The sequence below is a fragment of the Calidris pugnax genome, unplaced genomic scaffold, assembly GCF_001431845.1.
Source record: "Calidris pugnax isolate Ruff unplaced genomic scaffold, ASM143184v1 scaffold20, whole genome shotgun sequence".
Lineage (NCBI taxonomy): Eukaryota > Metazoa > Chordata > Aves > Charadriiformes > Scolopacidae > Calidris > Calidris pugnax.
This window is the reverse complement of record NW_015094510.1, coordinates 26,998,756-27,024,177: the sequence shown is the minus strand read 5'-3', so window position 1 is coordinate 27,024,177 and position 25,422 is coordinate 26,998,756. Positions and strand designations below refer to the sequence as shown.

The 25,422-nt window shown below is 38.0% G+C and overlaps 1 protein-coding gene across 7 annotated transcripts in view; it reads left to right on the top strand.

Annotated features, from left to right (window-relative positions):
- Nucleotides 1-25,134, top strand: part of ZMYM2 (zinc finger, MYM-type 2) — a 90,821-nt gene extending 65,687 nt beyond the window's left edge. For all 7 annotated transcript variants that reach the window (XM_014965962.1, XM_014965961.1, XM_014965960.1 and 4 more), the window contains 14 exons: nt 669-841; nt 6,529-6,694; nt 7,955-7,989; nt 9,728-9,857; nt 10,022-10,137; nt 10,959-11,130; nt 12,737-12,844; nt 14,917-15,011; nt 15,940-16,108; nt 17,025-17,176; nt 21,129-21,243; nt 22,402-22,653; nt 23,036-23,156; nt 24,207-25,134. In XM_014965962.1, the coding sequence (XP_014821448.1) occupies nt 669-841; nt 6,529-6,694; nt 7,955-7,989; nt 9,728-9,857; nt 10,022-10,137; nt 10,959-11,130; nt 12,737-12,844; nt 14,917-15,011; nt 15,940-16,108; nt 17,025-17,176; nt 21,129-21,243; nt 22,402-22,653; nt 23,036-23,156; nt 24,207-24,399 (1,997 nt within the window). In that variant the 3' untranslated portion in view covers nt 24,400-25,134. The remainder of the gene's footprint in view (nt 1-668; nt 842-6,528; nt 6,695-7,954; nt 7,990-9,727; nt 9,858-10,021; nt 10,138-10,958; nt 11,131-12,736; nt 12,845-14,916; nt 15,012-15,939; nt 16,109-17,024; nt 17,177-21,128; nt 21,244-22,401; nt 22,654-23,035; nt 23,157-24,206) is intronic.
- The last annotated feature ends 288 nt before the right edge of the window (nt 25,135-25,422 follow it).

Below are 25,422 nucleotides of genomic sequence, written 5' to 3'. Positions count from 1 at the left end.
ATGTGAAAAGAAAAAATAAAAGATTCATTGCATACAAATGCTACATGAATTTCATATGTAAACTCCTGTCATTGCATAACTATTCTCAGTACTGATCACTGCTTTCTTTATAGTTATATTTTTAAGAAACTCCTCAGTTCTTAGGTCATCTTGTACCTATTAGTGCTCTTAAAAAAAATAAAGAGATATCTGCAGTGTTTTGTTGTATTAATATGAATTACAGTAGTAATAGAAATAAGTTGATCCTTGAAGATATTGTCCTAGTGGCTACTATTGTTTAGCTTAAAATTTCTGCTTGTCATTGTCCAGATGTCTAGCATTCTGAGGATATGTATCTGAGCAATGTAATTCCAAGTCAATGCTTTTGCATGGGTCTATATGAAAAGAAAATTATGTATTTTTTCTGACTGTTTATTCAGGGATTTAATAAGCACAGATTCAAGCGTAGTGTATAGAAAAAGATGCAGACATCACATGAAACCATGGAGTTCTGCAGGAAAAGTATTCCAGTAAAAATGTCTTGAAATATAGTCTATTATGCAACCTGAATTTGTCTGAAGCCCCAGTTGTTAGCTGCTGTATTCATTTAATTTTCAATATTTAACTCTTAACTGTGATATCTCTCTGTAAAAATTACTTTGTTCCTAATGTTTAAAATCTGTTTCCAGGCTGCAAGCTGCTATATAAACAAGACTTTGCAAGACGGTTAGGACTGAGATGTGTTACTTGTAATTACTGCTCACAGCTGTGCAAAAAGGGAGCAACTAAGGAACTTGATGGTGTAGTGAGAGATTTCTGCAGTGAAGAGTGCTGTAAAAAATTTCAGGACTGGTACTACAAGGCAAGTAACTCAGAATTTTTGACGAGAGCTCCGCAGTTAAAAAAACCAAAAATGCACGTGTGAGGATATCTCAAGGACTGTGCAGCAAATATGGCTTACTTCAGCAAAGCATTTGCTACACAATAAGCAAATGTATTAATTTCATCATTTGAGTGTTCTTAGATCTTGCAGTAGCATTTCTACCATCTGATTTTATTAGTTCATTTTGCAAGGAAATCTTGAGTTACAGAAAAACAAGAAACTACTATGTATACTTAATAATTTACAATTCCAATTTTTTTCTTCTTATTTGATACCCTATTTTTCTTGTCAAAACTTCTTAAATGTGTATTCAGAATGTTGAAAACACTGTTAATAGCAGCTGGATGATACCTTGAGTTGACTGACCGTTAATTAGGTTAGCAGAGTTTTTCTTGTTCCTGTTTTTGCCTCCTTTTTTGCCTTTTCCCTTCTCCCACAGTTTGAACTGCAAAGGCTTTGATTGTTCAGTATTTCCCAGTGGAAAGAATACCAAAGGGAAAAGCAAGCCCAAATGGATTTCTAATAAAAGTTTTAATCAAACAGATGGCATCTATTTCTAAATCTCTGGAAGCTTAACTACCTTGTGAAGCACAACCAGCAAAGAGTTCACCTTAAGAGGTTTTTTGTTTTCATTTTTTGAAAGAAAGAAAGGTGAAATTGGACTGGGTTTAACCTGCGATTAGTACCATGGATAAAAAAATCTCTGGTGTGAACATCCTGGAAAAGCTACTCCGATAATGTCAAAACAAGAACTACACTTGTGGATGCAATTGCAAAAAAGACAGTACAAAATTCATCACTGTACCAAAACACAGCCTGGAAGGCAATAAAAAGCTTGAAATGTTAGAGGTCTAGATACAAGTCCTGTAATTCAAGATGATCTACCTACCATAACAGAACTGAATCTGAAGACGTAACTGATATTTTGGAATGGCTGGTTCCAGAAGTGTTACAGCCAAACATTCTAGAGCCTTTATTTTTAATAATGTATGTTAGGTTCCTGATAGACATTCCTGACAGAGAACTACTGAAGACAAGAATGTGTTTCTTCTGTCTCATGTGAAAATAGGGTAACAAACCTTGGCTGCAAAGTTCTTAAACTTACTAAAATGTTAACTTCATATAGTAATATTTGACATATGTGCCTTAAAACTTGGGGTATGGGGTGAAATTTATCCCTGCATAAAAAGTGCCTTCTGGTAGAGAACCTAATAAAGCTTTGGTGTGCTTTACAAATCTCTTGGTGATTCAGCAAAGAATATAGCCTTGGGTGTGTGTGTACCAAACTAGTTTCATATACATAAACTTCTGTGGAAGCTTGTACTCTCATTCAGGTTTGAGAACCCCTTGAAAACTCTGACTTCAGCTTATCCTTCTGATCCATGGGATAAGGCAGTAACTTAATTGGCCCATCAAGTCTGCTTAAGAAACTTTTGATCCTGCGGTACAGGGAAATTAGACATGGTGCCATGAAAAGGCAATGTATTCCAAGCAGACTTGCTGGTAACTTGTGACTTTGGATACTTTTGATGATACTGAAGTGTTAGATATTTTTACTTTTTGAATCTTAGGCTTGCTAGTGGAACTAGCGTTACATGATGTTATATGATTGCCATTTTTTTCCAAATATTTCTTAAAGCCTTTGTCTAATTCAGTTCGGGTTATAAAAGTTTGGGATTTATTACACGGGCAACACATGTAATAGGTTTTAAGAAATTGTGTGTTTTGCTAAAATTGTCTGTCTTTTTTTTTTTTTTTTCCTTTACATCCTTGCTGGAAACTTCTCCCTCTTTTTATAAAAAGTCACTGCAGGTATCTTAGATTTGGCAGCACGTTGTTAGCTGACGTTCTTAGCTAGCTATAGACAGATAATGATCAAAATACAGGAAGACAGCGTAGATACGGACCCCTCCCTGAATTTGTACTTCATTTGCTGTTTTGTCTGTTAGCTTCTTAAAAGAATAGTTACATATGTATGAGCTTTGTCTCATTTATGCAATGTCCCATGTTATTTTGGAGTTTCAATGAATGTATACATGAAGAGAAATAAGTAGTAATAACCTAGTAATGTTTTAACACCAGCATTATGTTCATTAAACAAGTGTTTGTCTCCATCTTCTTTGTCTATTTTTTTTATGGACACATCTTTCTCATGTAGTATGATCTGGAAAACAACTTTTAGAAATAATTATGGGAGAGGTTCCCTGACTGACAAAATTCTTTTCTCAAAAAGCAGAAGGTGGCAGTGGTAGAAGCGCATCAGACTTATCTAGAAGTGTTCTTCAAACCTAATATGAAGGAATGAAATGTACAAGAATAGTTCAGTAATAATTGGGTGACAGCTACAGTTACCAGTTGGTGCCAAGTTCTGAGGAAATTTCTACTGTATGGTGTGCATGCATCTCTAAGAAGAGAGGTACAATTTTTGGTGTCTCAAGTTTAGCTCCCTAAGTTATTAGAGCTCCTGCTTTAAACATCAATAGCATGCCATGGTTTAGATGTTAATCTGAAAAATGCCTGGGAAATTTCAGTATAAATATTTTAGTAGCCTGATGTTTGATGACCGTTTCAATCATTTTGTTTTACTTATACCAAAGCATTAAAAGTACCTTGAAAAAGAGTTTACAGTTCCGAGAACAGCACAGAAATATGTTTCTTTAAATATACATTGTGGAACATTGCTGAAAATACTACAGCTGAGGTACCCTTACAGGTCATTCAAGGCTACAGCAGAATATTGATTGGATTGAGCATGCACAGTGATGACTATTCAGTGGGGTCAGATGTCTTCAGCAAAGACTAAGTAGGAGGTGGGGAACTACAGTCTGAGGCATAGAAGAAGTATTGTGACTGGTGAGCTCAGATAGCAATGACTGTCAGCTGTGGTAAAGTTTGAAACAATGGAGCCAGCATTAATCTAAATGGTAAAGGCAGCAAGACAGCCCTTGTGGAGTGTCTCTTGTCTGAACTCAGCCATTGTGTAGTTAGGCATATCCATTTCAAGGAGGTACCGTTTCAGAATAGTTGATCTCCTTTCTCTTATAATCACTCGCTCTTTGGAAACATCTCTTGCTTCCTGCTTACTGTGTATTGAACTCCGAATAGACAGCTAAGATTGGGTTAGATTAATACCAGTCCAGATCATTGGAGAACATTAGGAACAGGTAATTGGACTATTAAAAATGTAAGTAAAAGCCCAATGTGTGAAAACTTTGTTTTTAAACCAAGTTTGGAGCAAGCATTAGAGATTTATACTAATTGCTGTGCCCATTTGAACATGTTGAAGTTGGACCTGGGAAATGAATGGGACCAGAAAGCAGTCAGGAGTTAAGTGCAGTTGGAGCACTGAGTATAGATGGAATTTTTGGAAACACAGATAGAGCAGACTTGAAGGCAGGCATTTTTGGCATTTCAGTTACTGTATAGTGCCAGTGTCCCAAATGAAAACAAATGAGAAGGAAGGAAAAAGCGAAAAATCATGAATTCACACTTTTGCTTTCTGTCAGTTTCGTGGTCCAGGGAAGTGGGAAGAAGCAGGAAACTTCAGTACATGGAAGACTGTAGTACTGACTGCAAGCATGATTATGGAAATAGTAGAATTAAGGTGTAGCGAATGTAGGGATGAGAAGTGAAGCATTCTTATAAAGGATTCTTGGCCTTGCTGAGGAATAGTAATGTCCATGTGGAATCAAACTAAGATTTTTTTTCACCTAAATACCTTAGTAGCAGCCCAGGAGAGACAACAATACCTTCACTCAAAGGCCTAAATGAAAGAGCAGAACCAGGAGAGAGAGAAAACAGTTACATGAAGGCTGTAGTTGCTGCATTTGACAAGATTTATCACTTATTTTTCTTTGAAGGAGAGAGAAAATTGAGCAGAAGGTGGTGCTTTGATAGTCAAGTAGTTGCAGCAGGTCAGAATAGGGGGTTTTTTCTGTACACGGGCCAGCTGTCATTCTTAACAGTCAATGTTAGGTGGGCTTGACATTTAAAATTAGTGAATTACGCATTTTTATCTTTTTTTCCTACCGGTATTTCAGCCTTTTGGTGGCTTTGGAAGATGCATTTGCATTTGAGGTGTGAATTCACAGTTTCTCTGAACTGATAAATCTAGGCTATTTTGGCAACACTCCATCCACACTTCATCTTCCCCACTCCCTTCCAAGAACACTGCTTCCTTGCTCTTTTGTCCCACTGAGAACAGCTCTGCTGCAACATGAACTCTGGATCAGCATCAGCAGAAAGTCAAAGTGACAAATGTTACAAAAATTTGGGGAGGATGAGGGCAATGGAGTGCTGTAAGGTCTCTGACCTTGTGTACCCTGCAGGTGCGTAGGCACTTCTGCTGGCACCTGCACAGAGCAGGGGAGGAGAAGTATCTGCCCTTCCTTGGTGTGAGGTGATCCTGAAGACACAGCTTTAACTGCTACCAATTTCAAGCTGGTTATACTGTTAGAATTGAATCTCTCGATATATCATCTCAAACATTTGAGAATTACAACAGAGAGCTGAATTTCCTGCATTGCCAAAGGAAGGTGCTGGACTATTCAAGTACAGAGAAGGAACTCAACATTTAATTACTTTTAAAATTTGAACTAATTGGCCTTTTCATACCTTTTTGGTTGCAAGAACTATAGTTGGACCATTTTTTATTTTATTTTTTTTAGCCATCAGAGCCTTGTGCATAACTGCGGTGTTGTGTATGGTTTTATGTATTAATGTTTTATGTTGCATATTATCATAACTTCCCTCTTACTCTCCTGGCGTTATTATTAGTTTGACTTACTTTGGATACTTGAGCCTTCATAAAGGTTTTATTTTTTTAAGGAGGTTGCAAGCAATATCAAGGGGAGGACTAGTACAAACAAATTTTTGCTTACTTGAAGATCTGGAACTGGGGCAACCACTGTTTGGATAATAATTAATAGTATGGCTGAGTAAATTCAGTGGAATTTGTTTTGGAGAAAATCAATGTGATTAGTGATGCCTTATGAAATGATCATGTAGGCTAGTGAAAGTTATATTACTTATATATTTAGCTGGGGATACAGAAGAAAGTTTTGAATTTCACGTTACATGCTAAGTAAACTTATCCTCTTCAGTTGAAGAGCCGCTGTTGTTTATAAATCATAGATTTTGAAGAACTAATTAATAATTGGATTCTTAAATTGTCAAACTACTAAAATAATGAAAATATAAAAGTTATTTACCCTAAAGGGCTCTGATCTGATACCTAGAGAAGTGATTGTTTGGGACTTTAAACCAAAAAAAAAGCACCAAACTTTGGGGGGAAGGGAAATCTCTACTTGTCCTGGGTTCAAGAGAGTCATTAAGAAGTCTCAGTCACTTTCTGCTCTTGTTTTGCAGAATGTTTCGGTAGAATTAATTAAAATTGAGGCATAAAATTATTTTTTTGCTGTCTTCAGTGAAACAAAGCATTTTAATTCTGGGTGTTAAGCCCACCAAACAGTTGAAAGTAAAGTGAGAGATGAACCTGTGTACACAGGGTAGAAGTAGTGTAACCATCATAGAGCCTACACGAGTGAGACTTAACTGTGTAGTGGTAATGATTCTCCAGTACTCTTAAAAATGTGACCTTTTAAAATGTAGAAAACGTTTTTTTCCAAGGCTTGTTTAAAAATGTCAAAATCTTCCTTTGCCTTAAGGCTGCACGATGTGACTGTTGTAAGTCTCAAGGAACTCTCAAAGAGAAGGTGCAGTGGCGTGGGGAAATGAAACACTTCTGTGACCAGCACTGTTTGCTCCGATTCTACTGTCAACAAAATGAACCAAATCTGGCCACCCAAAAAGGACCTGAGAACTTACACTATGGTATGTGCTGCTTTATGGCTCCTACATGGCAAACGAGATGCTTCCTTTAAATGAAAAATGTAAAGTGCGTGAATTATTTATTTGTTGTAATAAACTGTGTTAGAGGTTACCCTTATTTTATCATCAGAGGCATCATTGCACTGCTTGCTATTTTTATCTTAGCTCTTTATTTTATTGCTTTTTCAAGAGCTATAATGTCGTCAGGTAATCAAACAGCTTGGTAATCACTTCTTAAAAACCAAATCTTTTTAGGTGAAGCATAATTTTAGTGTTGTATCATGGGGACAGAAAATGCTTCCCTCTCATTTTGCTCTGGTGTGTCATTATGTGTTCAGTGGAAACCCTTCTTTTCAAAATGTGTTTTGGTCACAGAGAACAGATAAATGCACTAGGAATGAAAAAAGAAATAAATGAAATTAAATGGAAATAAATGAAACTAAATGAAAATGGAATGAAAGTATCTAGATAAGAGGAATACATTGTGCTTTTGTTTTTTCTGTTGGTAATAGGTACCGTATAAATTTACTGATGGAGGCTGGATGCATGTTTACGTGGTTTAAATGGCATGTCAGGCAAAGTTCAAATAAATCAGCTTTTTAATTAATCTAATTACGGATTCACGGATTTGACAGAGTTGGAAGGGACCTCTAGAGATCATCTGGTCCAACTCCCCTGCTAAAGCAGGATTGCCCAGAGCACATCACTCAGGACTGCATCCAGGCAGGTCTTGAAGATCTCCAGAGAAGGGGACTCCACGACCTCCCTGGGCAGCCTGTTCCAGGGCTCTGTCACCTTCACCCTAAAGAAGTTTTTCCTCATATTTGAGTGGAACTTCCCATGTTCCAGCTTATGCCCATTGCCCCTCGTCCTATCGCTGGAAGCCACTGAAAAGAGTCCGGCTCCATCCTCCTTCAACCCACCCTTTAGATACTTGTAAACCTATTATGTAAACACCACTTCTTTGTATGGCCATTTTCGTATTTGAACATTTGTTTTTCTGAAAGAGGCTATATTCGCATCTGAATGGAGCGTTGACTTAGTGTTTGCCTTTGTGTAAGGTTCAATGCCGGAGTGGTGGGTTCCTGCCCATGAATGAGAAGTCTTGCATGCAGTTCTCAACCTGGGATACAGTGCAAATCAGTGCTGTTTAATTTAATGTTTCCCTGGTGACAGGTGGTGTCTGAGTTGCTTACTGAAATTTACTTTGGGTCTGGAAAAGGGGAAAAAAAAAGTTCTAAAAATGTTTTCTTACGTTTTTAGATCAGGGCTGTCAAACCCCCCGAACAAAAATAACAGTAAGTACATATATTTATTACATATGTAACATAAGTAGATGTATTTAAAATGTGAGATCCCGATGGCTTAAAGGGATACTATTAAAAGCCAAAAAAATGGTATCTTTGAATGATACTAAGATAAATTTATGGAGTTTTTTAGTCTTTCTCACATCAGTAGTTGAAATTAATTTTTTTTAATCTTCATATTTTGTCTTTTTGATATCTTATGGGAAACCAAGTCATTAGCTATGTACTTTACATATATAGTGCATGAAAGAGTTGCATAAAAGTTAATCTACAAAATATGTATCTTATTGTCATGTTTAGACTAATTAGGTGTATTCATTGAGTATAGAAAGGGAAGATAGTTTCACTGATCAGTTAGAATATTAAGTTGTATCTCAGCACTGAAAGGCTGAAAATAAAGCTTCAGATCTTAAATTATAATTCCTAGGAGTAGAATAATTGGTGTTTAAGGTCTGATTGACTTTGCTGCAGGTGACAGTGTGGGGAAACTTGACCCTTTGCAGGATCACTGTAGAGCAGCAGACTTCATTGAGCTTGTCAAAGCCGTTGTTAATAATAGTTTTCTTGTTTGGCTTAGTGTATTTTATTTGAAGCTTAGTTTTGTTTTGATTTTTTTTTTTGCTCTCATGGAAGATCTCAGAAGTGCCTATTTTCCTTAAAAACTTTACTCATCTTTTTAATGCAAATAGACTTCTGTATAGTAAATCTTAGATTTAAGTGAAATTATTTTGATGGCATTATAAAATATATTAATTAAAAACACAGAAAATAAGATTGCTTAGGTAATTAGAGATATCAGATGAGCTGAACAGTCAGGTTAAAAACATCTAGTGTATTATGTTTAATAGCTTCCATGTTAATTCATTTTGTAAATCTTTAAAGAAAGCTATTTGTGGTACAATATTTTAAAAAATATTTCAGAAAGTGTATGCCTGTTAAACAAGATCTACTGCTATTCTTACAAATTGAGTTTCTTTCCATATTTAAAAGGATATGTGGGGCTAGTCTTACTACATATGACCAAATGAAAGTGACAGTTTGTTTCTTAAATTAGATTCTAAGAGGTGCTAGGGGACAAAAATCGTGTCTGGAACAAAAGATTTTACCTGTTACCTGGAAGGAGGCAGTTTGAGCATTGTGTGATTTTCCCAAGTATTTGTTATCACTATTGTGGAGCCAGCAGGGGGAGCTCGAAGTTCATACTTTAGGTATTAAAAAAAAAAATTTGTTCAGAGATACTATTTTATTTAGAAATACATTTTCTTAAAAAAATACGATCTTTGGTTTACAGCGTAGTTCAAGAAGGTTAGACCTTGAGTCAGAATTTTGTTATGCTACTTGTAGTGAATTCTTTTTATAGCAAAAATATTTTTTAAAGTTATAAAATAGTTTAAATTGCACTTTCATTTAAACAAGAATGTAAAAAAGAATATCTTAAGAGTAAAAAAAGGAAAAAAAAAAAAAGAAAACGAGCCAGAAGTTGTTAAACAAAGTGCTAGCCCCTGGCTGAGCCAAATACAACAACTACATTCCTGTCAGTGGCAGCTCATCACTAGAGATGTAGGGTAGCTTGCAATTAAAGAATCATAGTTGATGCTGTTCTGTTGTGTTGTTGTGAGCTTCCTCTATCTCATATGTGAAAAGTATCAATTGATACATTAAATCAAGAACTTTGTGTTGAAATAATTTTGGTGTAACAGCGTGTTCTCTTTTATTTGCTTCCCTGTAGGGCTCAGCACCACCACCTTCTCCAACACCGAACAGAGAAATGAAGAACAAGGCAGTTCTTTGCAAGCCTTTGACAATGACAAAAGCCACATACTGTAAACCTCACATGCAGACAAAGTCTTGTCAGACAGGTAATTCTTCAGCTGTACTCATTTCTTCAGTGCAGATGTTTTTAACTGTTACTATCTTGGAACATATTGCAGATATTCTGATTTTTTCTCCTAAACTGCAGGTGTAAAATATATTTAAGTACCTGGCAGTATTTGCCCTTTTTTTTTTTTTTTTCTTTTAATAGAAGATGATTTGAAAAAAGAGTATGTCCCAGTGCCTATTCCTGTACCTGTCTATGTTCCGGTGCCTATGAACATGTATAGTCAAAATGTTCCTGTTCCTACAACAGTTCCTGTTCCTGTAAGTGAGACTTCAGCTTCATTTTTAAAGTGGCATCTATTCACATGCACGTGTAGGACCACTTTGTGGTGTTGACTGTTCTCGTTCTGGTGTGTCTAAGGGACTGCAGGATGCTGCAGCACTGTTTATTGAAAAAACATTAGAAATCTGTCAGTGGCACTTAATTTCCTGATTGTTCTTTAGCACGTACCTGCCTGCTCTCAGTGTGAAAATCTTGTGCTGCTGAACTTCAAGGGAGCAATTCTCAATGAGTTTGCTGAATAAGTAATGGGTAATTGGAAGATTGTGTTGGGGAGGGATAGCAGTGGGATAAACAGAAAGGAGGAAAAACAAAAAATAAAAAAAAAGAACTTTGTGCCATCAAAAGAAAATAACTCTGAGTTAGATTTGTTAACACTTATATACCAAGTCTCATCCAAATGGTGGAAAAACCCCTGAATTTCTCAAATTCCTTGTTTCACAAGCAAGCCAATAAAACAGGATGTTCATTTGTCCAAACTGTTAATCTGAAGTTATAGTCAAGACAGATTTGAAGCTCCAAAGTCCCTTCTGGTCTTACTTTGACCGACTATATTTTGTCATATTGAATTTTTTCTGTATCTTTTTCTGCTTTCCCTTCTGTTCTCAGTCATTTATATTGAATTTTTTAACCTGTCAATATTTTTTGTTAGCCTACACTGAGGTGATATGTTTCTAATCTGTATTAACTGTCTTTTAGACACAGAACGTAGAGTTTGTTTCTGGGTTGGCTGCTGTTGATGCTTTGTTGCAGCATATGGGTTTTTTCTTTTCTAATTATCTCTTCCTCCCTGTCTGCAAAGGTGCCAGTTCCAGTTTTCTTGCCCACAACTCTGGATAACAGTGAGAAAATCCTTGCAGCAATAGAAGATCTGAGGGGAAAAGTACCTTCAAATCCTCTGGAAACCGAGCTACTGAACTTATCGGGGATAGTACCTGAAAATGATGGAAAAGCTGAAGCTTCTGATATGGCCAGTGAGTTTCCTGCCAAGTTTTTGACTCTTTGGAGTACTTGGGTGTATGTGTGGGCATGTGTGAATTACGAGAAGGGTTGTCTTGTTTGTTTTTTTTTTTATTATAGGGAAAGATTCTTTGAGTACAATAGTGCTATTATTGAGTTCTTACGTTGAAATCCTAATTACTTCAATATTTTTGAAGATCATTTTAGCTCATTTGAAATACAGAAAGCTTTCTGAAGTCTGTTGTGTGACCTCGGTGTCCTGTACCAGACCTTTGTCTTTAAAAACACAAGCATTCCCCTCACTTGTGCCAGCTCCTTGGCTGATGGCAAGCAGTCATCCAGGACTGGACACACATATTTTCTTCTCAGCTTCTTTCTAACTCAAACCAAGCCAAAACCAATCCATTCTTACTCCCAGAAAAACTCAAGTCAAAAGTTTAAGGAAAGTTGGGTGTGGGGAAGCGCAGTCTGTTAAAACTGAGAGAAGCATACGTTTCATAAGTGGAACTGTGGTCAGCGAAGCCAGGTCACCTAACGATGCCTTTGCTCTTGGTTGATCCTGACCTGCAAGTATCATCTTTGAAGATAGCAATGAGTCAGCTGATAGGTCATTTGGATTGTGATGCTGAAATGGGTTGTCATCTCACCAGCTCATCTCAAACGTGAGAACTGCCTGGGGCAAGTCTACAGCTGAAGATCAAAAAATCCTGTATATCCTGTAATGGTATTTTTGCAGTGCATGTACCTCTTGGCCCGTCTTTCCCATCTCTGTCTGCCAAAATCATCATCTCTCTTATATCTTCCCAGGATAATTTGCCTAGATTTTAAGAGTTTTCCATGACTCAGGTGAAATTTTGGGGTTTTTCCAAGCTGTTTCAACAGATGCCTCAAAGGATGTTAAAACTTATGCTTTGGGCCTGGTATATAGGATGCCAGTGATGCTGCAGTCCCAGGAGGCTTATTGTTTTCAAAACTGTTGCCATCCCCCCACTAAAGCTGGACATTTCTGGTAGTGCTGGCAAGGCTGTCATTTGCAGTTCCTTCCTCCCTTTTGCTAAGTGCAGTTAGCTGAATGAGTTGATATACGGGATCAGGGCTTGCTCATTTGCAGGGAACTGAATTTGGAGAAATTTGTCTTTGCCCGAAGTTGGAAAGAGGTCAAGCCTTTTTTGCTCTCAGCCTGCCTTCCTTGTTTGGTTTTGTAGGATCCATTTCATGGATTTGAAAGTCTGTTCTGTTGCAGGCAGGATTGTGTAGAAAAATACATAGTTCAGTTTGTCAAGCTTGTTTGAGTCCTGTGATTAGTTGATATGATCTAGATTCCCTGGTATTTGATTTTCCATACTCTTGCTTTGCTGACACATCTCAATGATGGACGGATGGGCTAGCTAGTGAGTATCTTTTCTGTTTGAAGGAAATCATATTGAAGAGGAAAATCTGAGATCTCAAGAACAACAAAACCTAGGAAGGTGATGTGGAAGGTGATGTTGTTCCTTCTTCTAGGAAGAACAAGCAGCTTTAGACCCACTCAGCTTCTAATGTGCTAAATCTGCCCTCTTTTGACTAATCAATGCATGGCATAAAATAATGAGTTTTTCCTTTTTTTTTCTCTCTCAACAGGTGTGGTAGTTGAGTCAAATCTACTAAACCCAGAAACAGAGGCACAGACAAGCTTGCCTGATGTTCCATATGAACCAGACCTTGATATTGAAATAGACTTTCCAAGAGGTATTTTTTTCTGTTATTTTAATAAATACTGTGAAAGAGACATTGTGGGCCACCACTAGACTTCGTTTCATCATCCTTTCAGGGGGCTTTATTTGATTGCAAGATCCATTTGACTAACTCTTAGGTAAAAATTTGCTGTGTCTTTGCAAGACTGGGGACTTCTGAATTAGTTCCTCCATCTTTCTAAATACAGCATTTGAAACAGAATGCAAAGAGGAGGAGGAATTAAGCTTTCACAAAAGAACTTGGCTGCATCACTTGGTTTTGGACATGGATTTAGGAAAGCTATTTTGAAGGCTCAAAGGCTCAGATGGCCCAGGTCATGGAAAACAATAATGAATACATTCTTCAGTCACCAGGTATTTCCATGGGAAATGGTGGTTTAGAGCAGAAATGACAAAAGAGCAAATTTCTCCCTCAAGTTTGTTAAAAAACTGTAAGCTGTTATGCTGCACATGAGTTGTGTTACCTTTTAGGATGTTGTTAACGTCCATACCTGTATTTGAAAAAGGTTGCATTATGTGAATTAGCAGGAAAATCACTACTTTGAGTCCTTTTATGTATTTACAATTTCTACCACTCTACAGAACGCAGGGAACAGTGCATGTTTCCTTATACCATGTTCTAATCCAAGATCCACAAAAACTCCTGGACGTAGCTAGTATCTCCCTTCACATAGCTTCTCTTGGACATACAATTTTACCTCCCCTGGCTACCTTCTGTATCCAATGGTGAAAGTCTCCTTTTGCCTTGTGCCACACATATCCGCACTGGACGCCCAAATGGGTGTCTCAGTTTGCCCTATGTCTAATGTAAAGGTCAAGTCTAGCGGTTAGTCTGACCTTAGTCTTAGGAAGTTTATTAGCTGGATGCATACCAGATATTTAACCTTCTTTGTAAGTGAGGCTTGGTACACGAGAAAGAAAAAACATGGAAGAAACATGGAGATTCTTCATGATAGTAGGAGAAGGGCTGGTTTTTACTCTGAGACAGAGTTCTTAAATCTTTGCATGTGAGTGCTGTTCTCATCTGGACCGGTTTGAACGGTGTCTTGAGTAGTCAGGTGGTGAAATCAGACTATCAGAAGAGCATTCAGTTTTGAATGAAGACATTGTTTGATGGCTGAGTGAGGGATAACCATCTTCAGTAAAGGAAATAAAGGTGGAACTTGCAACATTAAATTCATTCATATGTTCTCTCATTCCACTGTGTTGCCTGAAATAGTCCTTCTTCCTACCCCTGGAATGTTAAATAAATAGTATTTTGACATATTAACATATATCTGTTTACCAAAATTACTGTAATATGCATCATGAGCTAGACCTCCAGCACATATAAAAATAGACTAAAACCAGTTTCTCTGAAAGAGGTTACATTCTGATTCTGAATGTTTTTAGCCAAGTATAATGTGCTATATAAAATGTGAATAGAAGTGATGGAAATAGATGAACAGAAGTGTATGTAGTAAGTTAATTTGTAGTTTTTCCATTCATAGCTGTTCATTCTCACCATATCTTAAACTTCTTAATACCAAAGACTGCCTAGGCAAGAAAACTTGTGAAAGAGTCTGTAGTAAGAAATGCTACCGTACTGATTTCAGATAGTGCTTGAAAACCTTAAGCATTGTATCCTTTACAATTTATTTAGAAATAAACATTGTGATAGCTTTACCTTACTTTCGAGAGAAGAACAGGTTTATTTCATAGAATGATAGAATGGTTTGGGTTGGAAGGGACCTCTAAAGATCATCTAGTCCAACCCCCCTGCTATAAGCAGGGACATCTTCAACTAGATCAGGTTGTTCAAAGCCCTGTCCAACCTGACCTTGAATGTTGCCAGGGATGGGGCATCTACCACCTCTCTGGACAACCTGTGCCAGTGTTTCACTACCCTCATTGTAAAAAATTTCGTCCTTAGATCTAGTCTGACCGAAATCCAGTCTTTAGTAATGTATGTATGTGTGCTTTTCTGGACCTGTTATGTTAATGCACACTGATATAGTTAGGTTTTTTTTTCAAACCAACATTATTCAAAAGATGTTTAGAAGTAAATTTCTGTCATTGTATTTTCAGCAACTGAGGAGCTTGATACAGAAAACGAGTTTTTATTACCTCCTGTTTTTGGGGAAGAATATGAGGAACAACCAAGGCCTCGGTCCAAAAAGAAGGTAATTTTGTTATGCTATTAAAAAAATCATAAGCCGGCAAAAATATGCCAGGATTTTGGTTTGGGTTTTTTGTTCCTCAGTTCTCATATGGCTTTAAAACATATTACTGCCAGTTCATATCTAATATCCTATCTTTATGATGTGTGTGTAAATTGATATATTTCAAATAATAAAATTATTTCAGTGCTATGTCTGTTGTGATTAGCTGTTGGATTTAATATGAGTGATAGTAAAACAGAAGAATGTTGGCATTACCATGGCTTATAATGGGAGCTATAGTGTCTTCTGTTTAAAATAGTTTAAGAAAACATTTTCATTTCCTTGTAATTTTCCCACATTTTATTTTCACTCAAAATTTTTAGTTTAATCATTGCAAATAAATTAGCCATATTCTAATAAAACTTCTAATTTAACTTTCTAAGAATAAATGTGTCTTTCTAGTTGTAAATTTGGAGTCTAAACTGTCAGTATGATCTGCTGGACATTGTCCGCATATCTACTCCTGGACATGCTTTAATTTGGGACTGGTACTGGCTTTTCCACTGAGTTCAGTTGAGCCTAAAAGTTTGCCTTCTGACATAATTTGTAGCACCTTTAACTTCCTGCGCATTAACACGATGACACCCTGCAAATACACGGAATTATTTGGTGCATCCCGTGTTTGTTGCGTAGTATGATAGAGCCAATGAAGGACCTCCATTATCAAAAATTACTCTCTCTGTGTTAGGATCCCATTTGAAAGGCAAATTAGAAACGTCTGTCAGTTTAGGTAATTAACTGTCCTTAGAAGTATGTTCAACACAGAAACTACCTACTGACGGAAGCGTGTGTTTCTTTATGCTGATCCTTCAGTTTGTAATCTGGCCTGTGGCTTCCTTGTTGTGCCCACGGCCATCGGCGGCGTTTAACCACTGTGTTACCATGGCAGGGGGTGAAGAGGAAAGCGGTGTCGGGGTACCAGTCTCACGACGACAGCTCTGAAAACTCAGAGTGTAGTTTCCCCTTCAAATACGCCTATGGTGTAAACGCCTGGAAGTACTGGGTGAAGTCTCGGCATTCAAACGAAGAGCTTCCAGAGTTAGAGGAACTTAAATCAAGTAAGTATTTCTAAAAATCTGGCATCCAAATCCTTATTTGGTAGGGAGAATTGCTGTACTCGTCTGATTTTCAGCTGGGATTTGTAATAGAAGTTTTCACACGTCCCTAATATTCCCACAGTGACCGGGACTATTTTACCATAGGGTCGCCAAAGTCTTTTGTTCCTAGTTTTCAATACTTCGTTGAAAATGCTGGGTCTGACATTTTTCGTGCAGGCCAGGAGTGCGCCTTCCTGGCTCTTCTGACTTTTCTGTGACCATTTTGATTTTTTGTTTGCATCCTGGTTTTCCTCATATTCTAACTCACCTTGGAACTCACACCTTTTCTGGACTTCTAAATTGCAAGGGAAAGGCATCCTACGCTTTGTCCTGAAAAGAGATCTTCCTCTGAGGCTGGCATGACCTGGCTGTGGAGCTCTGACACGAAGTGGCCTTCGCTCCTGTGGAGCCTCGCTGCTCTTTCTGCAACACTCTTCTGTGTGGACATCTATATTATGAGGGAAACGGGGAGTTGCTACTACTCTGCTGTTCTTCAGCTCCCACATGCATCTTAGCACCCTTGCGTTATGCGGTTGGATCTTTGGAAACTGCCGTTTCCCCTGAAGGTCTTCATCTATAGAGCATTGTCTTCACTTCAGCGTCTTGGGCCACTTCTGTGTCATCCTCAGCTGTGCATGACAGTACATTCGTCAGTGGGTGATACTGCATTTGGTTAACTAGACTTCACTCTGGTAGCCTTGTTTATTTTAATACAGAACTAACTTTTGAACTACTTAGTACGTTTAGATTCATTCATTGGTCAGTGGAGAGGATATCAAGCCAGTTTCCTGCTTTCCAGTCCAAAAGTACCCCCAACCTACCCTCACCATGTAATAATTCTGTTGTATAATGTAGCATTTTTTTCTCTATTTTACAGCAAAGTCTGTGAAATTAAAGGAAGATCTATTATCACATACTTCAGCTGAGTTAAACTATGGGTTGACACATTTTGTCAATGAAATTCGAAGGCCAAATGGAGAGAACTATGCACCTGACAGCATCTATTATCTGTGTCTTGGGATTCAGGAGGTCAGTAGGGGCTGTAGCGATGGGAAGCGGAGCTGCTGATTTGACTGTAACCCGTTTTCAGTGGAAGAATGAAGATAATGTGGATTTATTGGCTAGGAGCTATTCATAATATAATGGCTATGATCTGGAACACAGAGAGGCTGCTGTGTAAATCACATCGTAGAAAGCTGCCTGAATAGAAAATAAGTTTGCAGACCTATCCTGAAAACTCAAATGTAAACTGATACATTGTAGTAATTTTAAGCTTCTTGCTGGGTTAAAGCAAGGAATTTGCAGTCTAAAATGACACAGTTTTTCCAAATGCTGTGCTTTGTTTTGTTTGCTAAAGATGGCTTGATGCAAAAACAGAATGAAACAAGGCACTATCTGTAAATCTTTTACTAATTCAGTTACTTAGCATATAGAGAAAACAAGGTATTTGAAGAGTCTTTTTGGGAGAGTATAATTTACTGAATGTTGCAGACTGTGGGGCAGCCAGGCTTTTTTTTTTTGTAGAGTGCAGGAATCTCTGCTACATTGGCTGTTTTACACACACAGACTGCCCTGAATTGTAATTACATTGTATTTTGAAGATAAAGGGTGTCAGTTTATATGTATCCTATGTGAAGGTAATAATATATTATTAGATAATTAGAAAAGCTATTCCACAGTTTATCTTTTAAAGAGAGGATTTCTTAATTTTTGGTACATGAGGCAAGACATAGATACAATAAGCAGTGTTCAGAGCTGAGAATACAGAAAAATTCATTCAAGTCAAAAGCAATAACAAATGCATATGATATAGAAAGCAAGCTGTTCACAGGCTTTGCAGTCCTACTTAAACTGTTTCCTCCTTATGGCAGAGGACTTGAATCAAATAACATTTTTTAATCAAAATATTTTGAAAAAAATAGTACCTCCACTAATTTTTCTTTATTGCAAGTATGCAAAATTAAAGAATTGATATCTTTACGTCATGGTTGAATTTTGAGAAGCGAGTATTCATTCTTTGGCATTTTAGTCAATAGTGCTACAAGGCATGTTTCAAATTCAGTGAGCTTTCTGCTTCTGCATGTGCATGATCTGCTGTCTCTCTGTATCTTTCTGTTTAATTGAAAATACTCATACTAAGCTGATAGACAATACACAGAGTGGGGTATGTGTTTATAAAATGGAACTCAACTAATATTTTTTTTCACCTTTCTCTTTGTGCCTTTGGCATTGTCTGTTTTGTGTGCTGTGAAAGCTAGTTATGTGTAAAACTATTCTCTTTTTTTTAGCTCATCAGAATCAAAGTTTGTGTGGCACAATGCAATTACCATGAGCCCTAACACACATACACAACACCGGAATGTTAGAGGAACAACTCACGGTCATTGTACTAAATTATTGCTTATACTTAGTGTTCAGTGTTTAACTGAGGTCGTGTAGAGACCTAATTGCTCTCTAGAACTATCTGAAAGGAGGTTGTATAGAGGCGGGGATTGGTCTCTTCTCCCAAGTCACAGGTGATAGGACAAGAGGAAATGGCCTCAAGTTGTGCCAGGGGAGGTTCAGATTGGATATTAGAAAAATTTTTTACACTGAAGGGGTTATCCAGCATTGGAATGGGCTGCCCAGGGAAGTGGTTGAGGCACCATCCCTGGAAGTATTCAAAAGACAGGCTGACACAGTGCTTAGAGACATGGTTTAATGATGGTTTTTATCAGAGTTAGGTTGATGGTTGGACTAGGTGACCTTAAAGGTCCCTTCCAACCTAGACAATTCTAAGATTCTATAAAAGGTATTGGCTCTGCTTAACTCAGAAGGGGCTCAGAAGAGATTAAGTGGGGCCATTTAAGGATAAAGTTGTGCCAAAGATCATCAATATTTTGCTAACTTAGAGAAGTTTCTCTTCAAAGGAAAGGAACGTGGAAGGCATAGGTTAGAAAAAGAGCACTTTCCCCCTCCACCAGAATTACTGCACTTGCTGTGGCCAAGTATGAACTCAGGTCGGGGCTTTTCCTTGTGGGTGTAATATGGTTTGAGCACAGGAGAAATGCTCAAGAGTCTTCAAGTCTTAACCTGTTTTTTTGACTTCATACAATAACTGTTTTTCTTAAAGGAAGCACTTGGAAAATCTGTTACAGCAAACTGGTCCCTGAGTCAAGTGGTGCATTTTCTCAGTTCAGGTTCATTTCCAGCTGAAATTGTTCTGCTTCCAGTCAGAAATGGTTCAGTAATGGTTTTGATAAGTCTGAAGTTGCATGGTCAGGTGAGCATCTTGTGAAGAGGGTTCATCTAGAAGAAGGTGTTAGCCTGCTTCGCTCCCCTGCTGCATCAGGGCCTTCATTCTTTGTCCCAAGTACACAGTGTGTAGGTGTGTTAGGGTTGGTTGTTTTTTTTAACATGTAATAATGGGGTTATTTGGGCAAAATTCTGGCTGATGGCACTGTGGGCAGTGATTCAGCCTGTTCTCCACTGTGGGACTTGGAGGCATGTTCGGTTCCCTCCTGTTCACTGCCAGTTCAGTAGAGCTCATCTCAGGTGGAAACCGCTTGTGCTCACCTTGTCCTCTCTAGAGTTTGCAGAGTAGCAGAGCACAGCCTTAGGGTGTGGAAATGAAGGTTTGCAGATGCACGTTGGGTGTTGTGTAGCAGGGGGGACTGCAACAGGACATCATTCTTCTGTAGACCCTGCGGTGCTAATGGTCTGGTGTGCCTCACAGGTTTCTACTGGGGGTGCCAGGGTTTAGCCAAACTGTTACTCTGAAACAGGAAACAGAAATATTTTTAGTTGAGTTCTCACAGGCTTGTGTGGGAATTGGTTTGAACCAGTTTTCAGTCTCATTCAGTTCCACCTCCAGTGTTCGGTGTGAGTGTTTAATGCAAACCAGGGAAAAAGAAAATTCACGGGGGGAAAATGTGCCAGGAACAGAGGGACAAACCCCATGAAGCTTATAGGAAGCCGTATTGTCTGGTTTAGAATTGCTTTATAAAATGAAAACTGATACATGTAGAAACAGGCACGTTTTGCAGAATATTGTGCTTTGAAGAATTAGTTAAACGTATCACGTAAAATAGTTATCTGAAGGAAGATGAAGACTTCTAGGAAGTTTATTAACTCATTTTTCCTTATTATAAAACTAAATGCAAAGATAAGGAAGTCAAGGTATGCTGAACAGCTGAGTATAAATGAGTGCTGTGTTTTATGTTATTTCAAGTATGTGTATAGAAATAGATGCCATTTCCAGAAGTGAGTACTTTTTTTTTGTGTCTGTCACTTTTATTGTCTTCACTGACAACAGGCTTGTTCACGCAACGATAGCACTGAAGTGGAACATTTAAGAAGCCAATCCTCCATTTCGTAGAAATTTCTACAGAGAGGATAATGTCAAATACTAGTATAGCCCTCAGCCATTAATTCTCAGTAAAGGTTTAAAAGAGTTTCTGTCTGTAAGGTCAAGAGGGTTAAGATAATTAGACTGTAGAATAGGCAGGCGCCTTGCACCATCCTATCATTTTTCTTGCACTGCTGCATATCATTACCACAAATATATGAGGGGGTTTTTTTGCTCCCATTTCTGTGTTGAAGATGCTTTTGTCAGTGTCCAGAGTTCACATTTAAAATGTCAGGTTCTTGCTAAATGTTTTTTTTCTTTGCAGACCTAGGTGGAGGAAAAGACAAATTATTTTTTTTCTTTTTTTTTTTTTTATGACTCCCCATTCACTGATACAGTGTTGCACACAAGAAATTTTAGTGAAAACTGTTAGAATTCTAATTAATCTATGATTCATATCCAGTTAGAAAACGACAACATACATTATATAGGAGATAACTTTTAACTGCTAAATATTGGAAGTGTGTCATTGCTTTATTTTTAGAGACTTTTTTTTAATAAAAGTGCAAGCGTTGTAATGAAAAAGAACCCTGTAGCCCAGGATTTGTTCTAATCTGGAGTTGTAAGTATTGTCTGTCTCTCTCTTTTCTATAGTATTTATATGGATGTAATCGAAAAGACAACATATTTATTGATCCAATCTACCAGACGTTTGAACAGGAATTAAATAAAATCCTTAGAAGTTGGCAACCAAGCATACTTCCAGATGGTAATTTTCTTTTTGGTCATGTATGTTTTTCATCTCTTAATAGTTCAGTATTCTAAGCATGTAGATATATATAAACATTTTAAGCATTGCGATAGTAATTGATTAAATATCATAAAGATCTCACCTAAGAGTTAAGCATTCAGTTAAGGCTGTACCTGTTCTTATTGTCTTGTTTCTTGGTAATTGATGCTGCAAGAGTTGATTCTGTCACCACCAGTTTAGCTTAAATTGACTGTCCATTTTTAGGAGAGACAGTTAGAATAAGCAGCTGCTCTTCGACCTGTATTTTCTACCTGAGCTGTATTTAATTTTTGCCCAGTTTTTTCCCATATGGGAAGCAGGCAGGCAGGCACTGGGCTGTGTGTGGATAGGGCTAATGAGCTATGTATTGGAGCCTTTGTCAGCTAGATTGGGAGGACTCTCTGCTATGGGCCTTCTGCTCAGGAGGATTGTCAGTTCATGGAGAAAACAGGAATTTTCCGCAGCAGATGGATGTTGGTGCTGAGCTGCAGAATCCACTGTCCTTCCATGTATCTCACAATTCTCTCTTGAGCAAGATCTCGTTCTTAACAGCCCCTTTCTTCTCACTTCTTAATACAGGCTTTTTTCTGCATAGGTCTGGAGAACCTCTCTATAGGGCCCTCCCTATACCCTGCTGTGGTCTGGGAGTGCTTTCCAAGTGGGGTATCTGTATACAATGTGAAAAAAGAAGGAAGCTGTAGCTATTTGGAGGCCTTGCCTGAGCAGAATAAAATGAACTCCAAATTACGCTTTTTATGAAGAGATTAAGATTAGCCCCTTGAACATTTGTTTTCATGTAATAACATGAGGGAGCTGCATGTAAGCAGTGCTGGTGGTGTCGTTAAACAGAAATTTGTTCTGTGTGAAACTGCCTATACTGGTGTTTCCCATTGCCTGTCTCTGCCTGAAGCAGTGAGTGTCTGTCTCTTTAAGAGGTGGGTTTGGGGGTGTGGACGTATAATTAAATATGGTTATTAGAGGCTTCTGTCATGAGCATTTTGTTAAATTTAGGATAAACAGAAACTTGATCCTTTGAGCATTTTGTTAAATTTAGGGTAAACAGAAATTTGATTCTTTTGCACCTGGACAGTGTATGGGCTAATCCATTGTATTTTCTCTAATATTCTTTTTTTGAAGGATCAATATTCTCTCGAGTTGAAGAAGATTACCTGTGGAGGATTAAACAGCTAGGCTCGCATTCACCGGTTGCTCTTCTGAATACTCTGTTCTACTTTAACACTAAATATTTTGGCCTGAAAACAGTGGAGCAACACTTAAGACTTTCTTTTGGCACTGTTTTTAGACAGTGGAAAAAAAATCCTCTAACAATGGAAAGCAAAGCCTGTCTTCGATATCAAGTGTCTTCCCTGTGCAGAGCTGATAGTGAAGGTACTATGGCAGTTCCAAAATAGGTATTGCAGGAGCATCCACGTTGTGCTCCTCTGAGGGACATCTGGGCACCTTGCCAGGAGCCAGGGGTCTGCCTTTGCCTAAAGTTTAGCAGCTCTCGGCTCCCAGATCTGTATTTGGAGCATGTGGTCCGTGGAGGCTGCGGGGTCTGTGTGTTAAGTGATGCCTTTGAGCCCACCGGTCTCCACGCCAAATGCTGCGACTTTGTTGTGGCTGTAGGTTGCATCTCCAGCTTGCAGATGTGCACAGCTGTGGTGACTGCGTTCCAGGGCTTGGTGGGCTGCCTACTCTGGGGGGTTTACTGAAAAACGTAGAACAACCTCAAACTCTGGCTTAGATGTTGTTGGTTTTCTTCTTACAGATAAAATCACTACTGGAAAAAGGAAACATGAAGATGATGAACCAGTATTTGAACAAATTGAGAACACGTCTGATCCAGCTAGATGCCCTGTGAAAATGTTTGAGTGCTATCTGTCTAAAAGGTAAGTGGGATACGGGGTAATGCAGAAACGGTCTAGAGCAGACTGAGTACACAAGGGACATGTTTTGATGCAACATGAAATACTCTTCAGCAAAGGGAATGGATTGAGATCTCCTGAAAAACAGCTAAGTGAAAGCATTGAAATCTCCAGTTCTGTATCTGGACAAGATGTGCAGAAGGTGGGAGAGCAGCAGAGCACTTCAGTGTTAACTGTTAAGGGCTCCATCTGGGAATGACTGTCTGATTCAGTTTTCTTACCAGGAAATAAGCAAGTATCTCTGTGGAGAATTACCAGCAAGGGATCTGGTAGGTTTTGCTACTGAGGGTTTCACTTGTGAAGTCCCTGTCTCTTCAGTAAGAATTGACTTGGGACAAGATTTGCTTAGTGTTAAGTTATCAGGAATTGGAAATGTCGATGCTTTTGAGATACCTAGTTTGAAAGAACATTTAAAACATTTTGTAGTAGGAAAAAATACTACTCACCGTAATCTAGCATGTAGAAATAGGTTGTTTCCTTCCAATCTGCACAGAAGTTAATATATTAAAAAGAAAAGCTTCGTCAACTCTTAAAAAAAAAAAAAACATCAAAAAACACCCCAAAACCCCCCAGTTTAGGAGTTAAGCATTTTGGAAGTGTTTGAAAACAGGATTTCGTGGGAACTACTTTTCTTTAATTAGAACAGCCATTCAAGAGACTGATTTTAATGGAGATTTTATGTAACCCTAAGTGAAATAGATAGAAAGTACTTTCTGGTTTAGCAAGTCCTGGAGCTGCAAATCTTTTGAAAGCTGGAAGAGTCTGTGGTCTCCCGTGTGCTTGCTGAGTCCCAGGCATCTGCTTGTGGCTGCTCTGAGGACACAGGACCGACTTGGGCTTGGACCAGTCCCAGCACAGCTCCTTCTGTGAATCATGTATTTCTCCACGTTAATCTGCTTTTTGTAACTTGCCTGAGCAGGGTTGTTCTCAGAGGATGTCAGAAGTGCTGCTGTACTGTTTTGTGCTGTGAGGCTGTTTTTCTAACCCCCCACCCTGTTTTCCCCCCCGGTGTAGCCCACAGAATCTGAATCAGAGGACGGACATGTTCTACCTGCAGCCAGAGTGCTCTGTCTCGGCAGAGAGCCCCATCTGGTACACTGCCACTTCACTGGACCGCAACACTTTGGAAAACATGCTCGTACGGGTTCTTTTAGTAAAAGATATTTATGATAAAGACAATTACGAACTGGATGAAGATATAGATTAAAACGAACTTCCAAAAAACCGTCAAGAAAACAAACAGCATTAGATATAGTCATGCTGCTAGACCTTTACTATGGAAAACATTTCAAGTTTACCCTTTGTTTTATGAGTTTTGTAGCAATGTGTGTACCCTCACCTGGGTATTACCGTGTAAATAGTCTGTGAGTGAAAGTTCCCATTATTCTGCATAGTGGTTTTAGGATACATAACAAACACATTTCAGATTCATTTTTTATTATTTATTTGATTAGGTATGTTTGTAACTTTTTACATTGCAAACTATGAATGAGAATGTGCCATGTGTAATTTTTTTTTCCCCTGCCCTTGTAGTAAGAGAAATCCATATTGCACAACTCTGCTGTTGGAAGCTCCCTTGAAAGGAGGCTCTTTTAATGGGTTCTTAAACCGGATGGTTGTGTATGGGTAGCACTACTAAAGTTTAGAACTTGGTGTGTCTTTCAGAATTTTTAAATAAATTGTAAACTAATAGGTTTTTTACTTTTTAGTTACTGAAGCCTTACAAGGTTATGTAGAGAGATTCCATCTTATGTACCAAAAATAGACAAAAGAGAATGCTGTCAATATTGGTGTACTGTAATGTGAATCTATTCTGGTGAAAACATTTTTTTTTGTTGCCCTTATTAAAACCTTAGTGTCCTTTCCTTATTTGTGACTCTCTCTCAATTGCCCCTGCAAATAAAATATATATATAAAAAAAATAAATGAATATAAGCTTAAAGCATGTGGTCATCAAGACATGTATTTTGTAAAAAAACAAGAACAGAACCAAAACCCCCTCAAAAACAAACAAAAAAAAAAAAGAAAAAGAGAAATGTCTGATGACAATGCTGTATAATTCTTTGCCTCCTTTACTTTTCCGACCATAAAAGCCGGTACCTCATATTTCTGTAAATCTGTCCTTTTTAGCCTTAGCGTAAGGGAATTTATTCCCATATTACATAAAGTAATACGTTATGCTAAATTTTTAGCTTTTTGTTTGTGTTGCATTGCTGTATTTAAATACAGT